The 24831-nt window shown below is 51.7% G+C and overlaps 7 protein-coding genes across 7 annotated transcripts; 3 read left to right on the plus strand and 4 right to left on the minus strand.

Moving 5' to 3' along the window:
* Positions 1 to 633: 633 nt before the first annotated feature.
* Positions 634 to 2542, minus strand: UHO2_06283 (putative MAS1 - mitochondrial processing peptidase beta chain precursor; the record flags this gene model as incomplete). The annotated part of the gene is made up of 2 exons (XM_041556291.1): positions 634 to 1787; positions 2263 to 2542. The coding sequence occupies 2 exons, from the start codon at positions 2540 to 2542 to the stop codon at positions 634 to 636; spliced, it is 1434 nt and encodes a 477-aa protein (XP_041412225.1).
* An 865-nt stretch (positions 2543 to 3407) lies between these two features.
* On the plus strand, positions 3408 to 5321 carry UHO2_06284 (uncharacterized protein; the record flags this gene model as incomplete). Its single annotated transcript, XM_041556292.1, has 1 exon — positions 3408 to 5321. One exon carries the CDS (start codon positions 3408 to 3410, stop codon positions 5319 to 5321), a length of 1914 nt encoding a protein of 637 aa, XP_041412226.1.
* Positions 5322 to 5435: 114 nt separating this feature from the next.
* On the minus strand, positions 5436 to 6788 carry UHO2_06285 (uncharacterized protein; the record flags this gene model as incomplete). The annotated part of the gene is made up of 1 exon (XM_041556293.1): positions 5436 to 6788. One exon carries the CDS (start codon positions 6786 to 6788, stop codon positions 5436 to 5438), a length of 1353 nt encoding a protein of 450 aa, XP_041412227.1.
* Positions 6789 to 7662: 874 nt separating this feature from the next.
* Positions 7663 to 8025, minus strand: UHO2_06286 (uncharacterized protein; the record flags this gene model as incomplete). The annotated part of the gene is made up of 1 exon (XM_041556294.1): positions 7663 to 8025. The coding sequence occupies one exon, from the start codon at positions 8023 to 8025 to the stop codon at positions 7663 to 7665; it is 363 nt and encodes a 120-aa protein (XP_041412228.1).
* Positions 8026 to 8975: 950 nt separating this feature from the next.
* On the plus strand, positions 8976 to 9659 carry UHO2_06287 (uncharacterized protein; the record flags this gene model as incomplete). The annotated part of the gene is made up of 4 exons (XM_041556295.1): positions 8976 to 9133; positions 9185 to 9271; positions 9413 to 9485; positions 9606 to 9659. 4 exons carry the CDS (start codon positions 8976 to 8978, stop codon positions 9657 to 9659), a joined length of 372 nt encoding a protein of 123 aa, XP_041412229.1.
* A 436-nt stretch (positions 9660 to 10095) lies between these two features.
* On the minus strand, positions 10096 to 12476 carry UHO2_06288 (related to SSP120 - secretory protein; the record flags this gene model as incomplete). Its single annotated transcript, XM_041556296.1, has 3 exons — positions 10096 to 10107; positions 10237 to 10263; positions 10365 to 12476. The coding sequence occupies 3 exons, from the start codon at positions 12474 to 12476 to the stop codon at positions 10096 to 10098; spliced, it is 2151 nt and encodes a 716-aa protein (XP_041412230.1).
* A 9909-nt stretch (positions 12477 to 22385) lies between these two features.
* UHO2_06289 (putative alpha-isopropylmalate isomerase) lies at positions 22386 to 24692 on the plus strand (the record flags this gene model as incomplete). Its single annotated transcript, XM_041556297.1, has 1 exon — positions 22386 to 24692. One exon carries the CDS (start codon positions 22386 to 22388, stop codon positions 24690 to 24692), a length of 2307 nt encoding a protein of 768 aa, XP_041412231.1.
* Between the last annotated feature and the right edge of the window lie 139 nt (positions 24693 to 24831).

Here is a 24831-nt window from a genome sequence, read left to right on the forward strand (position 1 = left end):
CAATTGGAGCGAGGATGGTTAGGAAGAAGATGGTGGGAGCATTTGTTTGAACGATGGCGTGTTACTTTGGAGAAAAGTGAGATGCGAGGTTCGAACTCGCACTTCCCGTTGCCGTGGCTCGTGCACGGCAGCGAGTGTTGTCTCACACACAGACACATTCAGTTTGGAATCTCGGCGCTCAAGCAGAGAACATACCCGTTGTGAGTGTTAAATTCGGGGCAATACTTCAAGGCGTGTCTATTCCGGCAAGCCAAGCTAGCATCTTGTTTGCACTGACCTGCCTGCAGCGACTCATTTTTCTGCCAGGCCTTCAGACTTGCGCTTTGGTTCCAGTGACAGCAGTCACATTGCTGAACCCCAGATGATCATTGCAACCCACCCTCCTACGCACAGCTTCCCAGAGCGCCTGGCCATCTAGTCACATTTCCTGTGAGAGTCAAGCTGAGAAAGGGATGAGATTCAAGAAGAGAGCGGTACCTTGCGCACAAACAAGTGATGAGGTCTAGTGTCAAGATAATTCGAGGCCATCTCGGCCAAGAGGGTGTCAGGATGGAGGTGATGGTGAAGGATGTTTATATTTACGGTAGCTGAACAAAAGAGGTCCTAATCAGCGTTCCTAGACGGAATAGTTGTTTACCAGACCATGCTGCTAAGGTCGGATCGAATACGGTTGTAATCAAGGATACCTTCGACCTGGCCGTGTGCGGCAAGGGCAAAGTCAGCATCCCACAAGTAGGTTCGGGCAACGCGCTGGATATCCGCAACGCCGATCGAGTCAATGGCCGCCTGGATCTCCTGTGGGGTGTATCTCTTGCCGGTGGTGACGAGCTGTCGTCCGATGTCCTCAGCAATGGCGGTGGTACCGTCGAGGCCGAGCAACAAGCTGGCCTTGAGCTGAGCCTTGGCACGCTCCACCTCACCTTCGGTGGGAGCAGTGCTCATTCGCTGCCATTCACGGAGAGTGAAGTGGATCAAGTCATCGAGCTGAAGGAAGTTCTCGGAAACCATGTAGACACCCCAGAGACCAGTGTCCGAGTAAGAGGTGGAAAAGTGCATAAACGAGTTGGCGAGGTTGTTGGAGGAGACAATGTGCGAGAGACGCGACGAGAGTAAGGGGCTCGAGCCGAGCGATCGGTCCCAATTGCCCATGATGGACTGGAGGACAAGCATAGGGAAGTAGTCGGGCGACTTCCACGAAACGCCCTCAACGGCGAGAGCAAAGTTGCAGGTGGGCGAGGTATCGTCACGGATTCGGACTTCAGAACCAACAAAGCTAGTCTTGGGCGAAGAGGACTGGCCGAGCTTGATGGGGCTCTGGCTGACGGGAAGGCTGCCGAAGTGCTGCTCGGCAAGCTTGACGAGCGAGTCGTGCTCGATACCACCAGCACCGACAAGAACCATACGGTCAGCAGTGTAATTGGTCTTGATGTACTCAGCAAGGTCCTCGCGCTTGATGGAGAGAATGTTCTTCTTGGGGCCCAGGATGGTGCGGCCAAGGGGCTGACCCTGGAAGGCAACCGAGTGAAGGTGGTCAAAGACGACTTCCTCCTTGAGCTTGTCAACCTCCTCCTGTTCACGGAGGATCACATCGCGCTCGCGCTCGATGGCCGAGTTTTCGAGCTTGGAGTTTTGGAGAATGTCGGAGATGATGTCAACGGCCTTGTCGACGTCCTTGCGGAAAGCCTTGGCATAGTAGACGGTCTGTTCTCGGGAGGTGTAGGCGTTAAGGTGGGCACCGAGGTTCTCGACTTCGAGCTCAAGGGCATGCTGAGATCGCTTGCCAGTTCCTGAATGAGATGAAATGCGAATTTGGTCGGTGTCATTGTGGAACCAAGGAAGTTGTCGATAGCGAGGATGAGAGGTAGTGATAAAGTTAGCAAAGCAAGGATTAAAGTCAGTGAGTCAGCGCAAGAGAGTTGATTGGGCAAGGTCGCAACAAACGTCATCGGTAACAACATGGTATGCTGGTCCTATCCCTTTATTTTGATCAGCAGTAGCTATGTCGAATGTGATGGCCGCCTTGCGCGTGTCAAGACATGGATTCAGTATACTGCGATGTTCGTGGCGCCGTGAGCTAGGCTGTTGTGGATTGATTGGTCGTCAATGGCAAGGCCTATGCGATTGCTCTCTATGTTGTGCCGTGTATTTCGTCTTGAGCGCTCACTAAGCGTGCAGCTGCGGCAAGCGTTGTGGGAATGTTGTCACGGATGGGCTCATGTGTTGCGATGCGATTGCTGCACTGTGTCGATGCGGTATACGTACCCTTGAAAGCCATGTGTTCGAGGAAGTGGGCGGTACCGTTGGTGCGATCTGTCTCGGCGCGCGAGCCGGCATCGATCCAAACGCCGACGGTGGCGGTCTGAGCGGAAGGGTTGGACTCGGTAGCGACGGTAAGACCATTGGAGAGGGTGGTGGCCTGGGTGATGGGTTGGCGAGAGACGGCAGTAGCCAAGTTACGAAGGTTGAAGGTGGCAGCGGTGGCCGGGAGCTTCTGGGCTCGGGCGAGCCTCAAAGAGGATTGTGCGAAGAGACGAGCAGCCATAGCGATGGAGGCTGTGCGACGAAAGAGGGTGATGAGGTGCAGGGTGGGGGTGGATAGGAAGGTGAGGAGCAGAAGGCTTCGAGATGATGGATCAGGCCACGACCAAGCCACCAGCAAATCCGGCTCAAACTGGCGACGGCGGGATTCAAGTCGACTCAACTGGACCTGGCTTTTGTTCTTTGCGTTGCTTCTCGCGGCTCTGTGACTTTTGAACGGCCGACAGAGCTGCTCAACAAGCTTGCTTCTCGTTGCTTGGATCTGACTGACTATTTTCCAAGACCTGATTGGGCTCCTTCCCCCCAATTCAGATTTTCTTTTTTCTTTTTCGTTTTTCTTTTTCTTTTTCTTTTTCTTTTTCTTTTTCTTTTTTTTTTTTGGCTGCTGAACTGCTTTGTATTCTCATCAAGGCACAACAGGCAATTCGAAAGGCACGCTCTTGTATTCAGAGGCTGAAGATTCAAGTCGGAGGATTCAAGTCGGAGCTGCCTGCAGTCGTCTCGTTTGCACTACAGGCTGATTACAAATTTGCGAGGAAATTCCAAAATTTGAAATTGAAATCTCTCGTTCCGGAGAGCGCCGTTGGCGGACACAATACAGGCAGGAGAACAACACAGTCCGAAACAGTGCCAACTTTCGTGATCGATTTGACCCGAAAGCAAGAAGAAGAATCGTTCTTCTCGTGCGAGTCGAGATGTTTGCCATTGTTCAGGGTTCGTTTTTGGCAGGGTGGAGGTTTGGAAGAATTGAAAACTTGATGGTGAGCATGCTTGAGCCTGGATACAATCGTAATGCTTTGCGACATCACCACACAACGCCATCCTATCAACACTTGCTGCTACTTTCGACAGTAGCAATACCCACCAACATGGCAGAAGCAGGGCCTTCTAGTGCCACTCTGGTCAGCGCGCCATTCCACCATGTAGCAACAGCTCACAGCTCCGACCTCACCGTCTTCCTTTCTGCGAACTCGGTCCAGCTCGTCGATGGCCAGACTGACGGTAGCTACAAGACCTACGCCATCCCTACAACCGTCTTTGTGCCGCAACCTACGCTTCCCGACCAGTCAGACGCTGCACGGTACGCCGACCAGCCTCACATCAGCTTCGCTCGCCTTGCTAGCTTCTCGCACTCAGACCGATTTCTCGCCCTCACTGGAGACGACAAGGTTCTTCGAGTATGGAAGCTCGAACGCGCCGCAGACAACAGCATCACAGGCTTCGAGTTTGGCAAAGAGATTGTGATCAAACTTCTGCCCAAGAGAGCTGCCATCCTCCACTGGTTGCCTCGTAGTGATGCTACACCCCAAGGATCCGAGGAATTGATTGTCGTTGACCGTTTCGGCGATGTCCGCAGCTTCCTGGTCAACGAAGACGACGTCCGAACACTCCCCTCCGCCTCGAAGGATGGAGCGCAGGCTGACGAGCAAGATCAGATCGACTCACCTGACGACGCTTCCATGCAGATCCTTCTCGGACATGTCAGCATGATCACCAGCCTTGCCTTTGTTCCCGGTGCCAAGCCCACTGCGCCGCCAAAGTACATCATCACCGGCGACCGCGACGAGCACATTCGAGTCTCATGGTGGCGGTCCAAGCGGCTCGCCTATGTCATTGACCGGTACCTTCAAGGGTCCGAGTCTTTCGTTGGAGCTCTTGCTCTCATTTCCGATGCTGATGGCGCATTGCGTTTGGTCACCTCCGAAGGCGGTCGCTCGTTGAGAGTCTGGAAGCTGCCACAACCCTCTGAACGCTCGAGCTCTTCGGCCGACACATCAGCCGACACATCATCCGACAACGCATGCATTTCCATCAACGACCTGGAATCGGCCTTGGCACCTTATGTCCTCGCACGCGATCGAGAGGAGAGGAAACGAGAGTCCAAAGCGCTCCAGGCATCAAGCAAGCGTAACAAGACTGCCAAGCGCAAACAGGATCAGCGCGGTGGGGATGGCAAGGAAGGCGAACAGGTTAAAGTCAAGCCTCTTGCCTCGCAGTATTCCAAGGACAGCAAGCCGAGCGTAGTCATTAGCGATCTGATTCCATTCAGTGATGCAGAGGGCAAAGCATGGCTCTTGGTGGTCGTCGAAGGTGCCACTGCCTTCTTCCACGTCCCTGTCAGTGCACTCTTGGCACCTTTGTCATCAGGAGAAGACAAGGTACGCGACATCTCTGAGCAAGTCCGAGTCACTCGCGCTTCTGTTCCGGTCTTACACCTTGCACTTTCTCAACGACCCGCCACCGTCAGCACTTCCGTCATTGCCACTTTCGACACGCGTTCAGAATTCCGACCGGAAGGGCCGACAGAGAAGGCGGAGGTGGAAGTTGGTATCTTCACCCTCACTGCATCGGCTCATTTCGAGCGGGAAGCCAAGTCTGCTCGTGTTGAAGCACTTTTGCCTGCAACTCTACCAAAGTCAGAAGCCTACCAAGAGACACCAAGAGCGCTTTTGGATCCCTCCGTTGTCGAGCACCTCAGTCTCTACCCTGCTCTCACCACATGGCCCAAGGTCGAGGTGCCGTCATCCGCCGAGATCATCGCGACACGTTCCTCACGCAAGGGCCGTTTCAACCACCCACTCGACACTTCTCTCATTGGTGTCGCCGAGGTCAACGAGACAAAGCCATCCAATGCATCCTCAAACCCAAAGGGTGACGATGAACAGCGTCAAAAGCTCGTCAAGACCATGCAGGGTGGCAAGCGTGAGCGCGGTAGAGAACGCAACAGGGAAGCCATCCGTCTTGCGCAGCAACAGGCTTCGGCTCAGGAACAAGCACAGTAATTACAAGCATTTGCGTACAATCGGATATGACTAGTCACGAGATAGTAACGGGAGTGTAATTCCGATCTACACAACTTCCATCGGATAGACTATATGATCATTGATTCTATAGCATCAAATATACTTCGAGGCAGTCTGGTTCGAGCTCGACGGCGAAGTCGAGTTGCCCCCGTTAAGCGAAGAAATGCCCGAAGTGAGAGCAGAGACGACGTCGGCAGTGGCGTTGGTGGGAGCATCATAATCGACCGAGTAGATCGAAGCCGAAGCCTGGCACTGGCCGTTCTCGACAACATCGGTCTCGCCGGGAAGAGAGCAATCACCCGAGATGCAAGCGTTAACACCGTCACTCACGTAATTAGCGTAAGTGGGCAAACCAGTGGTAGCGTTAACAACGAAACGGTCAACAACAGCCTTACCAGTGAGACGAGTGTGGACCCAGGTGAGATTGCTGCAGTTGCCAGTGGGTGCGATCTCGGGGTAGTTGACAGTGAGACCAATGCCGAGAGGAAGGATGCGAGCACTCGAGTTGGACTTCTTGGCCTCGTCCGAAACGGTCGTGACAAAGTTGGCGGAATATGTGCCGAGCTTGATCGACTCATCGTCGGGGTTCGAGAAGTTGAGGGTATCGTAGTTGCGAACGTCAGACGAAGCACTGAAGGCGATCGAGGGGACGTTGCGCTCGACAGAAAAGTAAGAAGCACCAATGGTACCGCTGAGAGTGTAGAGGAAGGGACCGAGATTGGTGCCTTCGTTGGGACCGCTGACGACAAGGTCGACACCGCCAGTGCTGTCGTTGCGGCTGGCGTTGAAGAAGTAAGGAGCATCGTGGTCAAGAGCCCAACCAGCACAGGCAGCAGGAGTGCCGTTGAAGTAGCGCAGACCCGGGTCACTGACGTTGAGACCGGCGTATGGAGAGCCGACGGGGACGAAGCCGCCACGGCCAGGCGAGGTGAGGTTACGCTCAGTGGGAAGAACGACGGTACCGCCCTTGCCAGACTGGTTGCGCTCAGGCGAGACCATCAGCACACGGTGACCAGCGCGGCGAAGAGCATAGTAGAACGCACGGACGTTGGCAGAGGCCCAGCTGTCATCGTTGGTGAGGACAATGTTGAGTGGGTTTTTGGACTTGAAGACGTTGGCAAAGCCAGCAGCACCAACGCCGTAGACAGAGCTATCATTGGCGGTAGCAGTGCTGTTGTACGATAGGGTCGAGTTGTAACTGCTGACGATGGTAGAGTTGCTCGAACCAGATCCGCTCGATGATGTGGCGGGAGCAGCAGGAGCCGACGCCGTGGTAGAAGCAAGGCTCGAGGAGGAGGAGGAGGAGTTGCCGGTAGAAGAGGCCGCAGAAGAGGTCGAAGAAGAGGCAGCGCTGCTGGCTGTACTGGCCTGTCTGACCTCAAGAGGCGACGCCAAAGCGGCAATAGAGGAGACCAGCGCTGCAGTGAGAAGGGGGAGGAACTTCATCTTGGGGATCTATGGGGGGAAACAGTGGTAGGGGAAGAGGAGAGTGAATCTTGTTACGCTGTTCTGTGTATATATGGTGCTCATGGCCTAGTACGGAGTTGAAACACTTCACGGTGACGCTCAGGTCCATGCTCGCTACCTTGCAACAAGTGTGTATCGACCCGAGAAGATCTTTGCGAACAAACTCTCGCAAGCGAGCATAGAGGAGTCGGAAAGGGACTCAAGTTTTAGACAAAAATAAGCACGTTCTCATGCTCGCTTAACGAGTCCGTGTGGAAGCAACCTTCTCAGTTCTGGCATGATCCAGAGCAACGGGCTGCCAAGCAGCTGACGACGCTCTCGGTGGTCGAGTTTGGAACAGATGGTCTAAGCGAGGGCGACGAGGTAAGGATCTGAAACGATGGCTTCCAAATCTGCCTCCGAAAGAAAGAACGTAGAGAATGCACTGTGGGACAGCTAAACGCTTACACTGCTCAAGTGCCCGCATCGACAACCGGAGACTGCCACCTTGGGCAATTTCCGCTTCTGCGGTCTACAAACCGACGGGCCGTTAGCTTCCGAACACACCAGGATGAAGAGGCCTACGGTTCCCGCATCTACGAGCGAAGTGTGCATTGAAGGTGGCTTCTCTCTAGAACGTGGACAACGGGCTGCCCGTCACTGCTCACTGTCTCGCTTTGTGCGCATCTGTTGGAGAGGAGAAAGTCATACCTTCAGGAACGCCGCCGTACAAAGCGAGGAATTGTGGAATCGGCAGCACGTGCCCACCCATTATGATGGTCTGCATGCTGAGCCATGCGACGATCCTGGCTTCTTTCACCATTTAATTGCACCAAGCCGGCTATGATGCGACAAACGTCCGATAGTGTTGAGCTCATGGCTCGGACAGGTGCTCAAAAAGACTAAGCATTTCGATGGCAGAATTGCAGTGTGGAAGGTGATAGAAGCCCGAAAGACGACCGGCAAGGGATATACCTGCTCCCTCTAGGATAAGTACATCCAGCAGCTTCTCTGAGGCAAGATGTGGATCATGTGGCACTCGTTCTATTGGGTATGCCATCAAGCATACTCGCAAAATAAACGACCGCCCCATCGGCTCAGCCAACAACAACAGCCGTTTATTCTTGGTCAGGATCGTGCGATGAGAGTCGGTTGATAACTTGTGCGAGCTTCGCCACAGTTTCAGCCTTCCAAGACCAACACCCTGCCAACGAGCTCTGGTGCGACTATTGGTCATGCTTTATTCGACTGCAAAGTATGGCCAAAGTCGGCTAGCAGGCGCCAAGCCAGCTCACGGCTCTTCCAGCTTGGAGTTGGCCAGCTGTCACGCCACTCGGTGACAGTGAAGGATTACCGTATCTTTGCGGTGATCATGGGTCTGAGTCATATGCTTCAAGACCCTCATCAATTGGATCAACCGATTCGACCTAGACAAAAGCACTGAGAGTAGAAGCAGTAAGGCTATCACAAGTCGTCGTCACGGAAGTGTGACGCCTTTTCGGTTGTGGTTTTTCTCGCCCCTGCTCCTAGCAGTCACCCTGAAAGCTGTGCTAACTGCTCTCAGCCTTCTTTATGGTTACAAGGAGCAAGACTTCAGCGTAGCGAGCCTCGCCGACCGCTCCTACGAAACATTGGCAGTCAGGGGTCACGAGACCGTGTGACCATCCAGCATGCAGAAGGAGTTGATCAGGACACTGGCCGCTGGACAATCAACTGAGTGTACGCCTTGGACGTCTCATGTTTCAAGCTGTGAGCATGATCAAGCCTTGCACAGTACGAATTCAGCATGGCCACCATCGAAAGAGGCCATGAGACCTCGACCAAGTTGGCCAGCGACATGCGCCGTCCAACCCTCGCAGTCTTCTAACACAAGGTTCACCACGATCCCGACCGGCAGTGAAGATCAGCTCGAACAGGAGCCATGAACACAGGAGACAAAAGGATCTTCGCCTCGTACTCGGAATAAGAGGGCAGGAAGAGCTCCTCACGTAGTCTCAGAGAGTATGGCGTTCTTCTCTCGTCGGGGATGCCGCGATCAAAAAGGTAAAAGTACGACGGCAATTTGGCGCCTCCGCCTCGACAATCTCACTTCGCACCACCTCGCTCCATCAATCCAGCTCGACTATCTATCGAACATTCTTCACTCGCACATCTCTCGCTATCTTCGACTACGAAAGATTCGACATAATGTCTGCAGCACCCAAGACCATCCAGGAGGGCACCTACAAGATCTGCTTCGACGAAGGCTGCCTTACTGCTCTGGGCCGTGACCAGCCTCTTCTCATCATGGGTATCGGTCAGCACGAACATCAGACTTGGGAGGTCAAGAAACACGGTCAGAACCAGTTCGTCATCATCTGTTAGAAAGACCCCAAGATGGCCGTTGCCTACCCGAGAATTCTCGATATCAACGCTCCCGTCTTTGCCGGCGAGCACCCTTGTCCATTCAAGGTCATCTCCGTAGAGCGTAGCAATCACTATGTGTAAGTTAGTCGACCAAGCCGACAAGGGCATTCCTCGATTACGTCGGACAGGGCTGCTTTGTGGTTAAAGAGCCTAACTCTGAACCAGATTATTGTCTGGTTGTTGCCACATTCGATGACTGCTACTCGATTCCTCATTAGCCTGGTCGCCGTCGACGAATCGGATCACGAGTTCATCATGGCTCAGTCCTCAGCCGTCGTGTATCCTCCTAGAGTAAGTCAATCTGCTAGCTCGATGACATGCGCAGGCAGCTTGCACCGGCAGACATTGTGATGTGATGTTCAATTTCTGGGTCGATGTTTGTCTCTTCTTGTAATTTTCGCACGCTCGCAGGTTGCTATGGCCCCTCGCAACGTGCCCTTCATCTGGCGCTTCGAGCGAGCCTGAGCCCTGCGCTTCAGTCGGCCGCCTACCAGAAGTGCGACTCGGTATGCTTTGCAGCTATCTGCTCTCTCGCAGTTGCGACTCTCCTCGGTCCGCTCTTCGTTGGTGCGTGCGACCTCGGTCACTGTTCACTCTCTCGTCGTGTTCCTGGTGTTCCTCCCCATCCATATCGCAGCGTCTGATCGATGTATGGTTTACCACCTCTGTCACTTTCCGGTGTTGTCCTTCATCGCTCATGTTCATCTTGAATGCAGTGATTCACTCCTCTAGTCTGCGTTGTCGTGAAGCTTGCCATACGCTCAGACTCAGCTGGTCACACTAGAACGTCGATACACGTCGGCATAGCTGGAATATAATCATGTGTTGACAAGGCAAGAAAGCACAGGTGACGCCCGAGGCTCTTGATCGCAAGCTGCAGCGAGCCACGTATATCGACAACTCAGAACTCGCCCTGTGACGCAGGAAAGAGACGGATGAGAATTCGAGAGGTGGCGGACGAATGAAGCAAAAGAAAGAGAAGTGTCAGTTGCTGGTCGTTTCGACACGATTGACATGCTGATACGTTGGACGGGACACTTACAAAGTAGGACTGCTTCTTGACACGGTACTGTTTTTGCAAAGGAGGATACTGTTCGTTGGTTAGAACAGATTTGATCGTCATTGGGATGACCGGTGGCATTATGTAGAGGCAATGTTGGGTCTACTTACCTTGTAGGGAGCTCCCTTTCGCATTCGATCACTGTCGTCCTTGGGATATGCGAAACCTTTAGCGCCCTGACCGTACGAAGGTCTTCGCAAAGCTTCTAACTTGGCTGCCGCAAGTCGCTGGTGTCGACCCTCCACGGTCTCGCCTGGTACACGATCTGCTACGCCGTGAGGTAGACGCTCGCCGGACTGTTGAGCAGCAGCAGGCGCCGATCCGCCGGATTTGCCAGCATGACCATCAGCAGGTAGGTGAGCGGGACGACCCTGATTGTCAACCTCTACATCCTGGAAGAGCATCTGCTCTTCCTTGACAATGTGGTTACCCGATGGCGTTCGGAAGACATGCTGAGAAGCCTCTGCCTCGCGGACAGCATTACCGAGCTGGGCCCGGTCATGCTCTTGCTGTGCCTTCTTCTGCTCCTCGGGCGCGAGCTGCCGGTCGTAGGGCGAGATGTACTTCTCGCCGCGCGCGGCAGCGGCCTTCTTAAGGCGCTCGTCCTCCTCGATGGTGGGAAGACCCTCTGCCTTGCGCTCACGTCGCTCTTCCTCCTCTTCGATCTTATCATGCTTGGCAAAGTGCTCGAGATCCTCTTTGTGGTTGTAGCTCTCGTCCGTCTGAGTCTCGGGCGAGTTGTGGTAAAGCTCCTCGTGGTGGACAAAGAACTCGGACTCCTCATCGTAGTGGTGACCAAGACTACCGATGTTGTACTCTGGGAAGATGGGAAGGCCGTTGGGACCGGCATCGATGAACTCCTTCTTGGTGATGAGATCGTCACCGTTCCTGTCCATGGCTCGAAGTACAGCACCGACGATCTTGTCAGCCTTCTCGTCGTGCACCTCGTGGGTGGGCGAGTGCTTCTTGGATTCCGAGTGGTGGACACCGTAGATGGCCTCGATCTCGGATCGATCAAGAACGCCGTTGCGATCGAGATCGTGGAGAGCAAAGGCACTGCCGAGGTTGAAGGCGTTGATGTGGTGCTCGGTGCGCATGTGTCTCTGGATGTAGCTCTCGTGCTCGATGTCGGTGGGCTGGAAGCCAGCGACCTCGGCGGGCTCGTTGGAGATGGCATTGTGGTCGTGTGCAGCAACACCATTGAGCGAGAGGGTGGAGAAGAGGACAAGGCCGAGGACAAGCCAAGAGACGCTCATCTGCTTAGCACCAGTTGCGGGAGCCGAAGTGGGTACAGAGGTGCCAGCGGTCCCCGAAGGTGCACCGTGTTTCTTCTTCTCTGCGATACGCTTAGCCTCCTCGTGAACGTCAGTGACGGTTTTGGAGGTTTTCGAGTAGAAGTCATGGATCTTGGGGTGGTTGGCAAAGGCGTTGTAGTAGTCGCTAAGCTTGGTCCAGACAAAGTCTGTCTTGGACTTGACCTCGGGCTTGTCGAGCACGGCCTGAGCTCGCTGCTGAAGATTGCGAGCGAAGGAAGGGTCCTGCTTGTCGGCAACGGCGCTAGCGGCTGACGCGGGCTCGGGAACGGTGGTGGTTGTCTTGGGACCTTCGATGGAGGCGCCTTCGCCTGGCACGGGCATGGCGGCGGCGACCTTTTCAGTAGCCGACAAGAGTGCAGCAGGCCCGCTGGGCGTGTGTTCGGTCCTGCTGGTAGTAGTTGAAGAAGGTGCAGGCGCAGCCTTTTCGAGTTTCTGACCAAGGGAGCGGTCGAGCTGGGAAAGGTAGCCTTTGAACTTGGTGGAGAGACCGTGCTTGTTGTCGAGCTCGATGGCACGCTTTGTGATTTCGTCCGAGATGTGGTAGCCGTGGGCGAGGTATTCAGCAACGATGGCGGTCTTTGGCTTGTCCTCTTGACCGACAGGCTGTGCGTCATCGTGCTGAGCGGCAGTGGCTGCAGTGGCGCTGGCGGCGGCGGTTGTATCGCCTTCGAGCGCAACAGAGAGATTGGCACCGTCAAGGGAGCTGCCATGGAGCATTAGGGCGGTGCTTGCAGCAGAAGGCTTTGCGAACTCGATGACGGCCTTCTGGTGATTAGCACCATCATCGATGAGATCGAGCTTGGTGATGGAGCCGCAGAAGCTGAAAAAGTCGTCGACTTGCTTCTTGGCCATGGACTTGTTGATGCCGGTCACGATGATGACCGAGGCGGGGGCTTGCGAGGACATGGTGAATTGTGAGCGGGAGTGAAGTGTGTGTAAAGGCGCGAAAAGGGTTGTGAGAGATAGCAAAGCGCTGCTGATAAGGAGGGTTCAAGGCCAGCTTGCACTGTTTCGGTCACTGTGCGATTGGATTCGATGGTGGGTGATTGGTCGAGGCTGTCAACCGTATCGGGCCGTGGTTTGTGAGACTCGATTTGCGTGGGTACACGAGTGATGTTGACAAAGGAAGGTGGTGGTGGGATTGATGCTGGTTGCTGTGTGCATTGTCTTGGTAGAGTTGCAACCGTGCCTGCTCTGTGGGGCGGAGGCCGTGTGCCCCTTTGGCGAAGTGACACAGAACAGTCATGTCAGAAGTCGAGCTGAGCTGTCTGTTTTACCGCGCGCACTGACCTCCAATCCAGCTGTGAGATCGATTCTTTTCAACATCCTCGCTTTAGGTTAAGTAATAGTTGTTATTTTTTTCTCGATACAACATCGCATCGTCGACAAAAATCGACATGGCTCGCAGAAAAATGGGCAACGCCAAGTTGAAGATACGTCGGTATTTCCAAAGGTCGAAATGTTAGATCAGAGTATTCAAAATCGGGAGACCAGAAAGACTCCAAGCGCCAAGGAAGATGAGATAGATGCAAAGCTTGTGGGAGCACATGCAGCCTATGCTCGTGGATTGATGCCATGGTATGCAGGAGGTATGTTGACATAACAACTGTTATCAAAGGAGACACACGGCCCATGGACATGACTCGGAGAGTGAGCGTAGTCGGACGTTAAGGTATATATACTCCTGTTTAGTAGCCACTCTCCCATCCAAATATCAAGCCTTCTCACTTAGACACACCCGACTGCAAAGGGCGCCTGATAGTGGCCTCTAGAGCGGTGTATCTAATTTCAACTCGCCAAGCAGTGTTGGAAGGAACAGGGTCAGCTCGTGTCACGCCCGGGCACTTTCTCGTGCGAATACATGCCGCACAAGAAAGTTCGATTCCTATCGTGGCCGTGTCGTTTCCCATGCCACGCGAACAATCCAGAGACAGAAGACAGATGTCAAAAAACAAAACAAAAACAGAAAAGAAAAGAAAAGAAAAGGAAAGGAAAAAGATCCCCAGAATTCGGGCTCAGAAAAGGAAAATCAAACGAAAACGCTGTCACTACTGTAAAAGCCACGCTTCGCGGCGATGATGACTCAAAGTTGTTTTGCCAAGGAAGCCACAGCAGAAGAGAAAAGATGAGTTGCTGTGGCAAATTTCTTTTTCTTTTCCTCTGTGAGCCTTGCTTGCTCATGCGATTCGAAGCGATTTCCCATTGTCTAGCCGTCCCGACCGTATGTCACCATTGGCTACGGTGTGGCCTTCGAGGAGTGAACCGGGGTGATGCTTAAACGAGCTGCCAAGCAGGAACGACGGATCTAGCCCAGCAAACTTCGCCGTGTTGACCGCCGATCTGAACCAGTCGGCGCTCGAACACGAGACTCGCTTAGGTCTGATGCTATGCATAGCGCAAGATCGACTCGATAAAGGCGCCGAGCTAACGTATATCTGCCACAGAAGATCGCACTGGGATTAGTGTCCCCAAACCCACGTAAGGTTGGCGCATGCATCGCAACGGAGCCAGAAGCGTCCACAAGATGTGTTTTTAGTAGAACTCTGCGGAGCCGAGTCATGATTGTACGATGCTCAACATCCATGCGATTAGAGTCAAATTTATCTTCGTACCCGAACATGGGAGCTATCACACTGCCGCATGAAAGCAATCGCGGTCGCGGAACCGCCTGGTGGACATCAATTCATGCTTCTTACGGAAGAAGATGGTGTTGCAACGAGCAAACGTCAGGCTCTAACACGGGGTCCACAACATAAAGATCTAATAATGTTGTACGAGTTGATGCCTTCCCGATATCTGTCAGCAGATCTCGCTCGGATAGATATCGTCGTCCATCATGTTGAAAGGTGTCAGGGGTCGCGCGCCTGAAACCTGAGATCAGTAGTAGTATCAATACTATTACTGATTCTGTCGAGTTATGCGACAGCGCTTGTGGTATTGCAATTCTTAATGAGATATGCAGTATAACCATCTCTATTACTTTTCTTGCTCGAATCTGTGATTGTGATAATGCTATTACAGATTTCGACTGACCACTGTTGGACACTCCATCCAGAGGTAGCTCAGCACAATCAATAATGATATGACATTGGTGAACTTGATGATGACACCAAAGATCTGGTGTGGGTGTGATACTTGGTGGCATTGACATGAGTGTCCAGTGTGTTGACTAATGCTTGAGGTGATCCCTGGACCACAGTGGATGACTGCCTTCAGTTCTATCTTTATCTGGACTGCTGGTTTGCTATGAACCACCTTCGGACATCAGTGAGCAGTGATATGACACACATGCTACAATGAGGAGCAATCTATCAATTACTACTATGCTGACTGAACTAATGAATACTTATGCTTCTGGAGTAATACTAGTTATGTTGTGAGTAGAGTGGATGAGGATCCACTCAACCACTAGCAACGAGAAGGTATGGCTTTATACCTCTTCACAGTGGCACCAGTGCCACTGCTCCTGCTCTCTCTCCAGAGAATACCTTCTGTGTCGAGTACTTCACAGGAGTCTTCAATGAGACCCCTCCTCCTCATTGCATTGTCCTGTCTGTCTTTCCTGAGCCATGCCAACTCCATTGACACTGCTCCTCCTCCTTCTGTCCTCCTTGCCAGTTTCTCTTACACAGCTCTCCTTCCTTCGACTGGTGATGCTCCCCTATCTTGTGTGCCCCTGAGTGGTAACCAGCTGCATGCTCCTGAGCTCGGTCCCCCTCTTGGCGGCACTTGATCCCACTCCCCCCCATGGAAGCTCATGGTATGCCTGTTCCTATCACTGATCTCTGTGGAATCTGTGATAGGATCTCTCCTATTACCGATTCTGGCAGAATCTGCCATACCCCCTCTCATATCACCGATCTCGGTGTGATCCATAGTATCATCTTCCCTCGAGCTGATCCTGGGCTCATAGTACTATCCTCTTTCCTGCTGATCTCGATGAGATCTGTCATAGAGTTGGTACTATTACCGATCTCAGTGAATTCTGCTTCAAATCCCATGATCTGCCCGATCCCTTGATTCCTGCACTGCCTTCATATGAGCTTGATGGATCTTCTAGCTTCTGCGCATCCCCCCCCATGACAAAAGGCTAGTGGACTGTGGCAGGACACGGTTTGTATTGAGCACTCGACGTTGATGAGTAAGTACAAGATGGATGGATGATACAAATGAACTGGCCAACTTCAGACACCTTATATACATGTCTCGACACTGACAAGAGGTAGGAGAGAGGTCTGGAGCATGAAGGGCATTAGAGCCCTCAAGAGGAGTCTCGTCAGAGGCTTATCATTAGATGGAGAGTTGTCCTCTGCCTTGTCAGGTGCACCAATCTGATTGTCAGAGACCACCCAACAGTTTTTCTGACAACTCTTATCACCATGGGAAAAGTCATCGGCCATCCCGTCAGATGCACCGATCACTTCATTGGACTCCCAGTGTGAGTTGATACCCTCCTCCTTCACTCCTCCTAGTGACAAACCACTGGATGGTCTTTGACCCCAAGGACTTCTCAAGATCTCAAGCACCCCCTTGCATTGAGCAACTTTGTTAGTCCATCAGCAACCTGTAATTCTCCAGTAATCCATCTGATGACTGTAATGCCCTTCTTAATTGTGTCTTTCACAAATGTGCTTCTGAGCATGAGTGATTTGTTTTGCCTGGGCCTGTCTGCAGATATGATTTGCTCTGCAGCTTGGTTATCAGTCAGGAGTACCACAGGAGTATCAGGGAGCATGATGCCAAGACCAATGAGCACATCCAAGACCCAGATGACATCATGGCATGCATCACTAAGGGTGACTACCTCAGCCTCTGCTGTTGTTGTTGATATAACTCTCTGCCTCCTGCTCCTCCAGGCAACTGCTCCTCCAGGCAACTGCTCCTCCAGGCAACTGCTCCTCCAAACAGAGTAAGGACAAACCCGGATGTCAAGTATGGGTTTTCCTTCCAGCTGCCAGTGTGATCAGCATCAGAATACACAACCAGAGTGCTTGACTCATTTCATGAGTACACTAACTTATGTGATCGAGTGTGTAGGACGTAGCACAAAAGGTGCTGCGCCTGATTGAGGTGAACTGTGGTTGGAGAGGCAAGGTGACTTGCAAGTTTGCTAATGGGAAAAGCAAGGTTGGGTCTTGTTGAGGTCATGAGATACATGACTGATCCCATGATCTGTTGATAGGTCACTACCTGCTCTTTGGTGAGGGGCCAGTGACTTGGGTCTGTGAGTAGTAGGTTGGCAGCTGATGGGTCAAGTGGTGTGTTGGTCTCCACTGCTTGGTTCATGCTGAAATGGGTGAGTACAGTGTCAATGTATGCATCTTGAGCAAGTGAAACTGATTCACCATTTTGCTGGATGTGAATTCCAAGGCACCATTCTGCATCCCCACCTCTGGTGATTTTGAAGTGTGCCTGGATTGAGTCAATGATGATGTTGACCTCATGTTCCTGTCCAATGATGATGATGTTGTCAACATAAATGGCGATGATGACCAACTCCATTTTGTACACTGCCACATCACAGCCAAGTTGTGAGAAACCTAAAGAGCACAGACTTTCATCCAACTTTGCAAACCATTTGCAACCAGACTGCTTGAGTCTGTAAAGTGCCTTCTTGAGGTGACAGGCTGATTGTGGTGACCATCTGTACCTTTCCTCGAAACCTGGTGGGAGCATCATGTATATGTTGACATCTGTGAGCTCACCATTAAGGTATGCAGCAACAAAATCTATTTGCTGGATCCAAAGCTTGTTCTTGAGGCTGTAACAAATGACAAGACAGAGGCAGGTCATGCTCACCACTGGTGAGTACATGTAATGGTAATCGATACCATGCATTTGGTTAAACCTGCAGGCTACCAGACAAGCCTTATACTTTACTGGGTTTCCATCAGCATCACACTTGGTCTTGAAGACCCACTTGGCTGTGATTGCCTTCTGATTCTCTGGTAGATTGGTGATGATCCATGTTCCAGCATCATCAAGTGAGTCAAGCTTGTCCTTGATTGCCTTCTCCCAGCTTGACCACTCTGTGCATTTCTGTGCTTGCATGAGTGTTTGTGGGTCATTATGCATAATGAGTGAGTCCTGGCCAGCTGTGGTGACAAACTCAATGGTGGCATTATGCACATTGAGATCAGACCTGATGTTATTGCATGCAGCTGTTACTTGCTCCTTGGGTCTCATGCAGGGCTCATTGGTGAGTGATGACTTGAGTTCTCTAATGTTGCTACTGCCCTCCTGAAGGTAATGTGCAACCATTGCTAATTTGATCTTCAGGTCAGTGGGGTCCCTGGCCAGGCTGAGATGTTGGTCTTGCTGGGTAGTAATGATGACTGGTGACACATTTTCCTCCAAGTCTTGTTCATTGGATGCTGAGGGTGAAGAAAGGTCTGAGCTATCATCATCTGAGGATTTTCTTGGTTCCCTGGTGGGTATCATTCTTGCTGTTTGGTTCCTCAGCACATTTTTGAGTGATAGCTCATCCTCTAGTTCCCAGGTCAGACTTGCATTCACAGTACCTTGGCTAATGTAATCAAGGTTGGTGTCAATGATTGCATCAGAGAGGGTCTCAGCATTGAACTTGACATCCCTCAAGGTATAAACCTTTGAGTAGTCTTCAGTGTCAATGCATCTGTGAGCTGCCTCAGATAGGTCAGGCACTCCTACCCAAAAGCACTTTTGTCCATGTTGACCAAGCTTTGATTTGCTCTTTCCATGCTTGGTGTTCCTGACCCATACTACTGTGCTGAAGGTTTTGACATCACTCATCCTAACCCTTTGTCCAGACCACAGGGTATAGGGTACTCCTCCAACGACCTTGGAATAGGTGCAATTTCAGATCCAGCTCACATGTTGAGTAGCTTTGGCCCAGAGTGGCACTGGTAGCTTGGCAGTGTCGAGCATTGGTTGAATGATGTTCATGATGGTGTGGTTGACATGCTCAGTGATCCTGTTTTGTTGTGGCATATAGGGTGCAGTCAGCTGCTGTGTGATGCTGTGCTGATGAAGCATGGTCTTGAAGGCATTTGATGTGTACTCACCACCATTGTCACTCCAGAAAACCTTTGGGTACTGACCTGTTTCCTGCTTTGTTTCCTCCAGCCACTTCTTGACTGCTGTTTTCATAGCATCTTTTGACACAAGCATCCTTACCCAGCTGAAATGCATGTGTATGTCTGTGATAGTGAGTATGTACCTTGCTCCTCCAAGACTCAGAACTGGCATAGGACCCTGTAGGTCACTGACAACCACATCAAGTTTCGCCTTCATTTCATTTCTTCCTGATCCAAATGATGGGCAAATGAATTTCATTGCATTGCATGCTTCACAGTTGAAAACCTTAGGCATGTCATGGGTATCAATGCCCACAGCCTTCAATGACTTCTGGATGTGGTCCAGGCTTGCATGTCTGAGGTGGCAGTGCCACATGTGCCAGAAAGCAGTGGCATCCTCTTGTGACTTTGCCTGCAGCACTCAGTTGTGATCACTTGGCTTTGTGTGGTTGCTTGGGGTAGCCTTTGCCACCACATCTAGGTAAAGCCTGTTGCCACTCTTCACAGCCCAGGTGACTTGTTTGCATTGTCTGTCCTTCCCAACCATAATGCAGTCTCTTCCTTGCTGATTGCATCTGATGTCTCCTTCACTTGCTTTAGCTGCAGCCCTTGGAGAGAACAAGTTGAAATTTCCATTGCAAAGGAGGACAACATTTGATAGTGTGACATGCTTGATGCTGGTACTGGTGTAAACATTTAGGGTGACCTTCCCAATGGTGTTGTACTTGATCAAAGGACCCTGTGCTTGCTGGATGCATCCATTGGTGTGTTGTATGTCCATCATGAGTGACTCATCCTTGCAGATGTGAACATCAGCACCAGTATCCCAGATCCAGCCCTTGATGACTTCCTTGTTGGCTGTACCCATGGCAAGAACAGTTAAGACATGTGTGTTTTGGTCACTTTGATCACTTCTATTCTCCCCGGCTGACTTGGCACTGTCATTCTTTTGCTTTCCCTTGCCTCTCTTTCCTTGCTTGCCCTGTTTCTCCTCCTTTTCAGGGTCAGGGCATTCTGTTGATATATGACCATGGCAACTGCATTTCCAGAAGATGACTTGGTTGGCTGCTGCAGCATTAGAATTGCATAGGCCCATGGCAGTAGCTTCAAACAATCATGCAAGTTGAAGCTCATAGTCTGCATTGGATGATCCAGCAGACTTGGTGGTCTTGCTGAGGGTGAGTGACTCCTGTCAGGGGTCTCGCGCCTGAAACCCAGGTCGGTCTGTCGAGATACTCAGTGACTATCAAACTGTGCAACAGCTATTGTCTTGGTATCGGTCTCGATGAGCTAGTCATTTGGTGACTATCAAGTTGTGCAATGACAGCAGGTGGTGTTCATTGTATATACTATCATAGGTTTCAGCTGACCTCTGTGGACACTCTGTTCAGGGGTAGCTCGGCATGATCAATATCAATACGAAGGTTATGATGACACCAAGGTCTGGTGTGTGTGTTGATGATGATGAGGTTGATGGTGTCAGTGATAAGGTTGGTGAGTGTTGATGGTAATGAGGTTGATGGTGTTGATGATAGGGTTGGTGGTGTCAACACGAGTGTCCAGTGTGTTGACTTGATGCTTGAAGTGATCCCTGGACCGCAGTGGACTACTGCCTTTGGTTCTATCTATATCTGGACTGCTGACCTGCTATGGGTCGCCTTCGGATGTCAGGTAGTGGTGATACAACACACACACTATGATGAGGAGCAACCTTGATAGATTGCTGCTATGCTGACTGAAACTAATATATACTTATGCTGAAGTGATAACTAGTTATGATGTGTGTGTAGAGTGGATGAGGATCCACTCGACCTTTGATGATGAGAAAGCATGGTTATATACCTCTTCACAGCATCACCAGCGATGCTGCTCCTGCTCTCTCTCCAGAGAGTACCTTCTTCATCGAGTACTGTTCAGGAGGCCTCTCCTGCTTGCTTGGCACCCTTGTGCCTCCTGAGTGGTGTCGACTCCTTCGACTCTTGTCTCTCGAGCCCCTGAGTGGTAACCATCTGCATGCTCCTTGAGCTTGGTCCTCTTCATGGCTGTGCCTGGCCCTCCTCGCATATGGGCTCGGTCCTCCTTTGCATGTGAGTCCATAGGAGTCCATGGTCTCCATGGAGGCTGCACTACAACCATGCTCTCTAATGGTATCGACTAGATCTTCGATACCTGTGCTCCTTCCATATGAACCAGTGACCCTCCTGCTTCTTGAGCATTCAGGCCCATGACAACTCCCACCATGCTTTATAAGCCACAGTGTATGGGTGGAGATGTGGTTGAACACTGTGGAGTAAGCAGCCAAGCTTCATTCTGGCATTGATTGGATGACCCATCAGAGCTCTCTCATTGGCAATATGCTTGATGTTGGAGATAAACTCATTGACACTTCCCACCTGGACAAGGTGGGTAAGTTTGGTGAGGAGGACATACAGTTGGATGATGGTCCCCTTGGAGTAGCATTGTTCAAGATATTTCCATATCTGGTTTGCAGTTTGCTCCTCCTCAATTATGACAGTGATCTCTGGAGCAATGGCTTGCAGAAGAACATTGACTGCATGCCTTGTGGTTGTCTGGAGGGAGATGTGGAGGTGTTCATCCATCTCGTTGGCTGTGTGGGTTGATATACCCATAATTGCCTCCCACATCATTGGGTTAACCCCATCAATGTAGATTTGCAGCTGTCTTTGCCAGGTGTAGTAATCACTGCTGCCTTGCAGCACAGGTGGCATTGACAAAGACATCACTGCATCCATTTTGATCAACCAGGCACTGTCTCAAACCTTTTCAATGGCAGGCTTATATGCTTCAGCCTTTGATGGTGAGCTGTTTGGTGTTCTTGCTAATGCTATGACTGAGATCATGTCTCAGGAGCTGATCCAATTTGTTTTGTACTTAGTGTCATCAAGAGGCCTAGTAACTGCTAGGTCTCATAATCTGTTGGAAGGCTAGTGGACTGTGGCAGGACACAGTTTGTATTGAGCACTCAATGTTGATGAGTAAGTACAAGAGGGATAGGATGATACAAACAAACTGGCTGACTTTGGGCACCTTATATACACATCTTTGACACTGACAAGAGGTAGGAGAGAGGTCTGAAGGAGAAGGGCATTAGAGCCCTCAAGAGGAGTCTCATCAGAGGCTTATCATTAGATGGAGAGTCATCCTCTGCATTGTCAGGTGCACCAATCTGATTGTCAGAGACCACCTGACAGTTTTTCTGACAACTCTTATCACCATGGGAAAAGCTGTCGGCCATCCCGTCGGATGCGCCGATCACTTCATCGGACTCCCGGTGTGAGTCGATACCCTCCTCCTTCAGATAGGAGAGGGGAATCAGGTACAACGACGTCCCACTCGTTGTTACACATTGTCATTAGGTAGGATGCACTCACACTTGGGTATGTGCCACACATTTGTATATATGCCAACGCAAGAGGGGCGAGGGATGTTGACGTGGGTCTGAGCAGTGGTGGTGGGTGATGAGCAGCGTTGGTAGGTGATGAGAAGCGTTGGTGGGTGATGATGAGTGGCGACGGTGGGTGAGGTTGGCGGACATGTTAGAGCGATGAAAAGAGGTCATGTGAGTTCACTGAAATGCGCGGCTTCTGATTCGATGCAGCACTGCTCCAGTGCCCGTGCGTCAAGTTGGGCATCCGGACCGCCGTGTGACTCGGAGAGTCAAAAGCACTCCATGCCGCCGCTTCCACCTTTTTCCCTCCTCCCCATCATCTTCCCCTCAGCCTATCTCTTCCTTGCAAAGATGGCGCCCAGAACCCTCTACGAAAAGATCTTCGACTCCCACCTCGTCCACGAGGAAGCCGATGGCACATGCCTCATCTACATCGATCGACACTTGGTGCACGAAGTCACCTCGCCACAGGCATTCGAAGGCCTTCGCAATGCAAACCGCAAAGTCCGTCGAACCGACTGCACTCTCGCCACTGTCGATCACAATATCCCTACCGCCTCCCGTAAGGCATACAAGGACACTAAGTCGTTCGTCGAGCAGGCTGATTCTCGAACTCAGTGTCTCACCTTGGAGGAAAATGTCAAGGCTTTCGGTCTGACATTCTTTGGTCTCTCTGACGACCGTCAGGGTATTGTCCACATCATTGGTCCCGAGCAGGGCTTCACTCTGCCTGGTGCGACGATCGTTTGTGGCGACTCGCACACTTCGACTCACGGTGCATTCGGTGCGCTTGCTTTCGGTATCGGTACCTCGGAGGTAGAACACGTTCTTGCTACCCAGACTATCCTGCAGAAGCGCGCGAAGAACATGCTCATCCAAGTCGACGGCGAGCTTTCGGAAGGCGTCACGTCTAAGGATATCATCCTTCACATCATTGGTATCATCGGTACCGCTGGTGGTACAGGCCATGTCATCGAATTTGCCGGATCCACCATCCGTTCGCTCTCGATGGAAGCCCGTATGTCAATCTGCAACATGTCCATCGAAGCCGGTGCTCGTGCAGGTCTCATCACTCCTGACGAAATCACCTACGAGTACATCAAGGGCCGCCCTCTCGCTCCTAAGCAAGGCAAAGCATGGGACGAAGCCGTCGCATACTGGAAATCTCTTCCCTCCGACGAAGGCGCACAGTACGACACCGTCATCAAAATCGACGCTAAAGACATTCCCCCTACTGTAACCTGGGGTACCTCTCCACAGGACGTCGTCGCAATCACCGGCAGCGTCCCCGACCCTAAGAACGCCAAAAATGACGCTGAAGCCAAAGCCTGGACCCGCGCACTCGAATACATGGGCCTCGAACCCAACACTCCCATGGAAAAGATCAAGATCGATAAAGTTTTCATCGGGTCTTGCACAAACGCTCGTATTGAAGATCTCCGAGCTGCTGCTCGCGTTCTGCACGGACGAAAGGTCGCAGAGGGATTGTACTGCATGCTCGTCCCCGGTTCCGGTTTGGTTAAGAAGCAAGCAGAGGCGGAAGGATTGGATAAGATCTTCCAAGCTGCCGGTTTCGACTGGAGAGAGGCTGGGTGTTCGATGTGTTTGGGCATGAATCCCGACCAACTCGCTCCTGGTGAGAGGTGCGCTTCGACTTCCAACCGTAACTTTGAAGGTCGACAGGGTGCGGGTGGTAGGACCCATTTGATGTCCCCCGCTATGGCTGCTGCATGTGCTGTTACCGGATACCTCACCGATGTTAGGAAGGTTGTGGGTGGCAGTGCGGCTAAGGTCGGAAGCGAGGCTGGTAAGCCCGAATTCGAGATCCAGGTTAGCGACGCAAAGTCGTACCTGATCGACGCAACTCCCGCTCCAGCAGCCACCGCACCGGAGAACACGGACGAGGATAAGATCCGTGACATTCCCCCTTCCCAAACCTCCACTACTGGAGGAGGAATGGAGAAGTTCACCTCACTCACCGGCATCGTTGCCCCTCTGGAACGATCGAATGTCGACACCGATCTTATTATCCCCAAACAGTTCCTTAAGACCATCAAACGTACCGGTCTTGGTTCAGCTCTCTTCTGGCCCATTCGATACGATCCTAAGACCGGCGAACCCGACCCGTCCTTCATCTTGAACCAGTCGCCTTACGATCAGGCAAAGATTTTGGTTGTTACTGGTCCTAACTTCGGTTGTGGTTCGTCTCGTGAGCACGCCGCATGGTCTTTGCTCGATTTCGGTATTCGAGCAGTCATCGCCGAGTCTTTCGGAGACATCTTCCGCAACAACCTCACTAAGAACGGTCAGTTGCCTGTAATCCTCACCAAACCGCAGATCGAGCGTCTTACCGTTGATGCTAAGGCAGGGAAAGAGATTACCGTCGACCTCGAAAATCAAGTCGTAATTACCGCTGATGGGAGTGAAAAGTTCCCATTCGAAACTCCCGAATTCACACGTCACTGCCTTATCAACGGTCTGGACGATATCGCTTTGACGCTGCAGAAGGATGCAAAGATCGCAGATTTCGAGAAGAAGCGCAGTGTCGAGACGCCTTGGTTGGATGGATTTGGATACCAGGGTGTAGGTGGAAAGATTGCCGGGGTGGTGGATGCTGCGAAGCAGTTTGCTCAGAAAGTTGCTGGTACTGACTGGTAATCGTCCCATCTTCTACTTCTATCCATCTGTTTCATCGTTGTATATGAATCGCAATTATGATGTTGTCGTTCTGAGTTTCTTTGCCCCTGTCTGATTGCTTTGAGTCATTCCGTGTCTTCCGTCGGTTGTGTATGGCAGA

The sequence above is a fragment of the Ustilago hordei genome, assembly GCF_900519145.1.
Source record: "Ustilago hordei strain Uho2 genome assembly, contig: UHO2_contig_18, whole genome shotgun sequence".
NCBI lineage: Eukaryota > Fungi > Basidiomycota > Ustilaginomycetes > Ustilaginales > Ustilaginaceae > Ustilago > Ustilago hordei.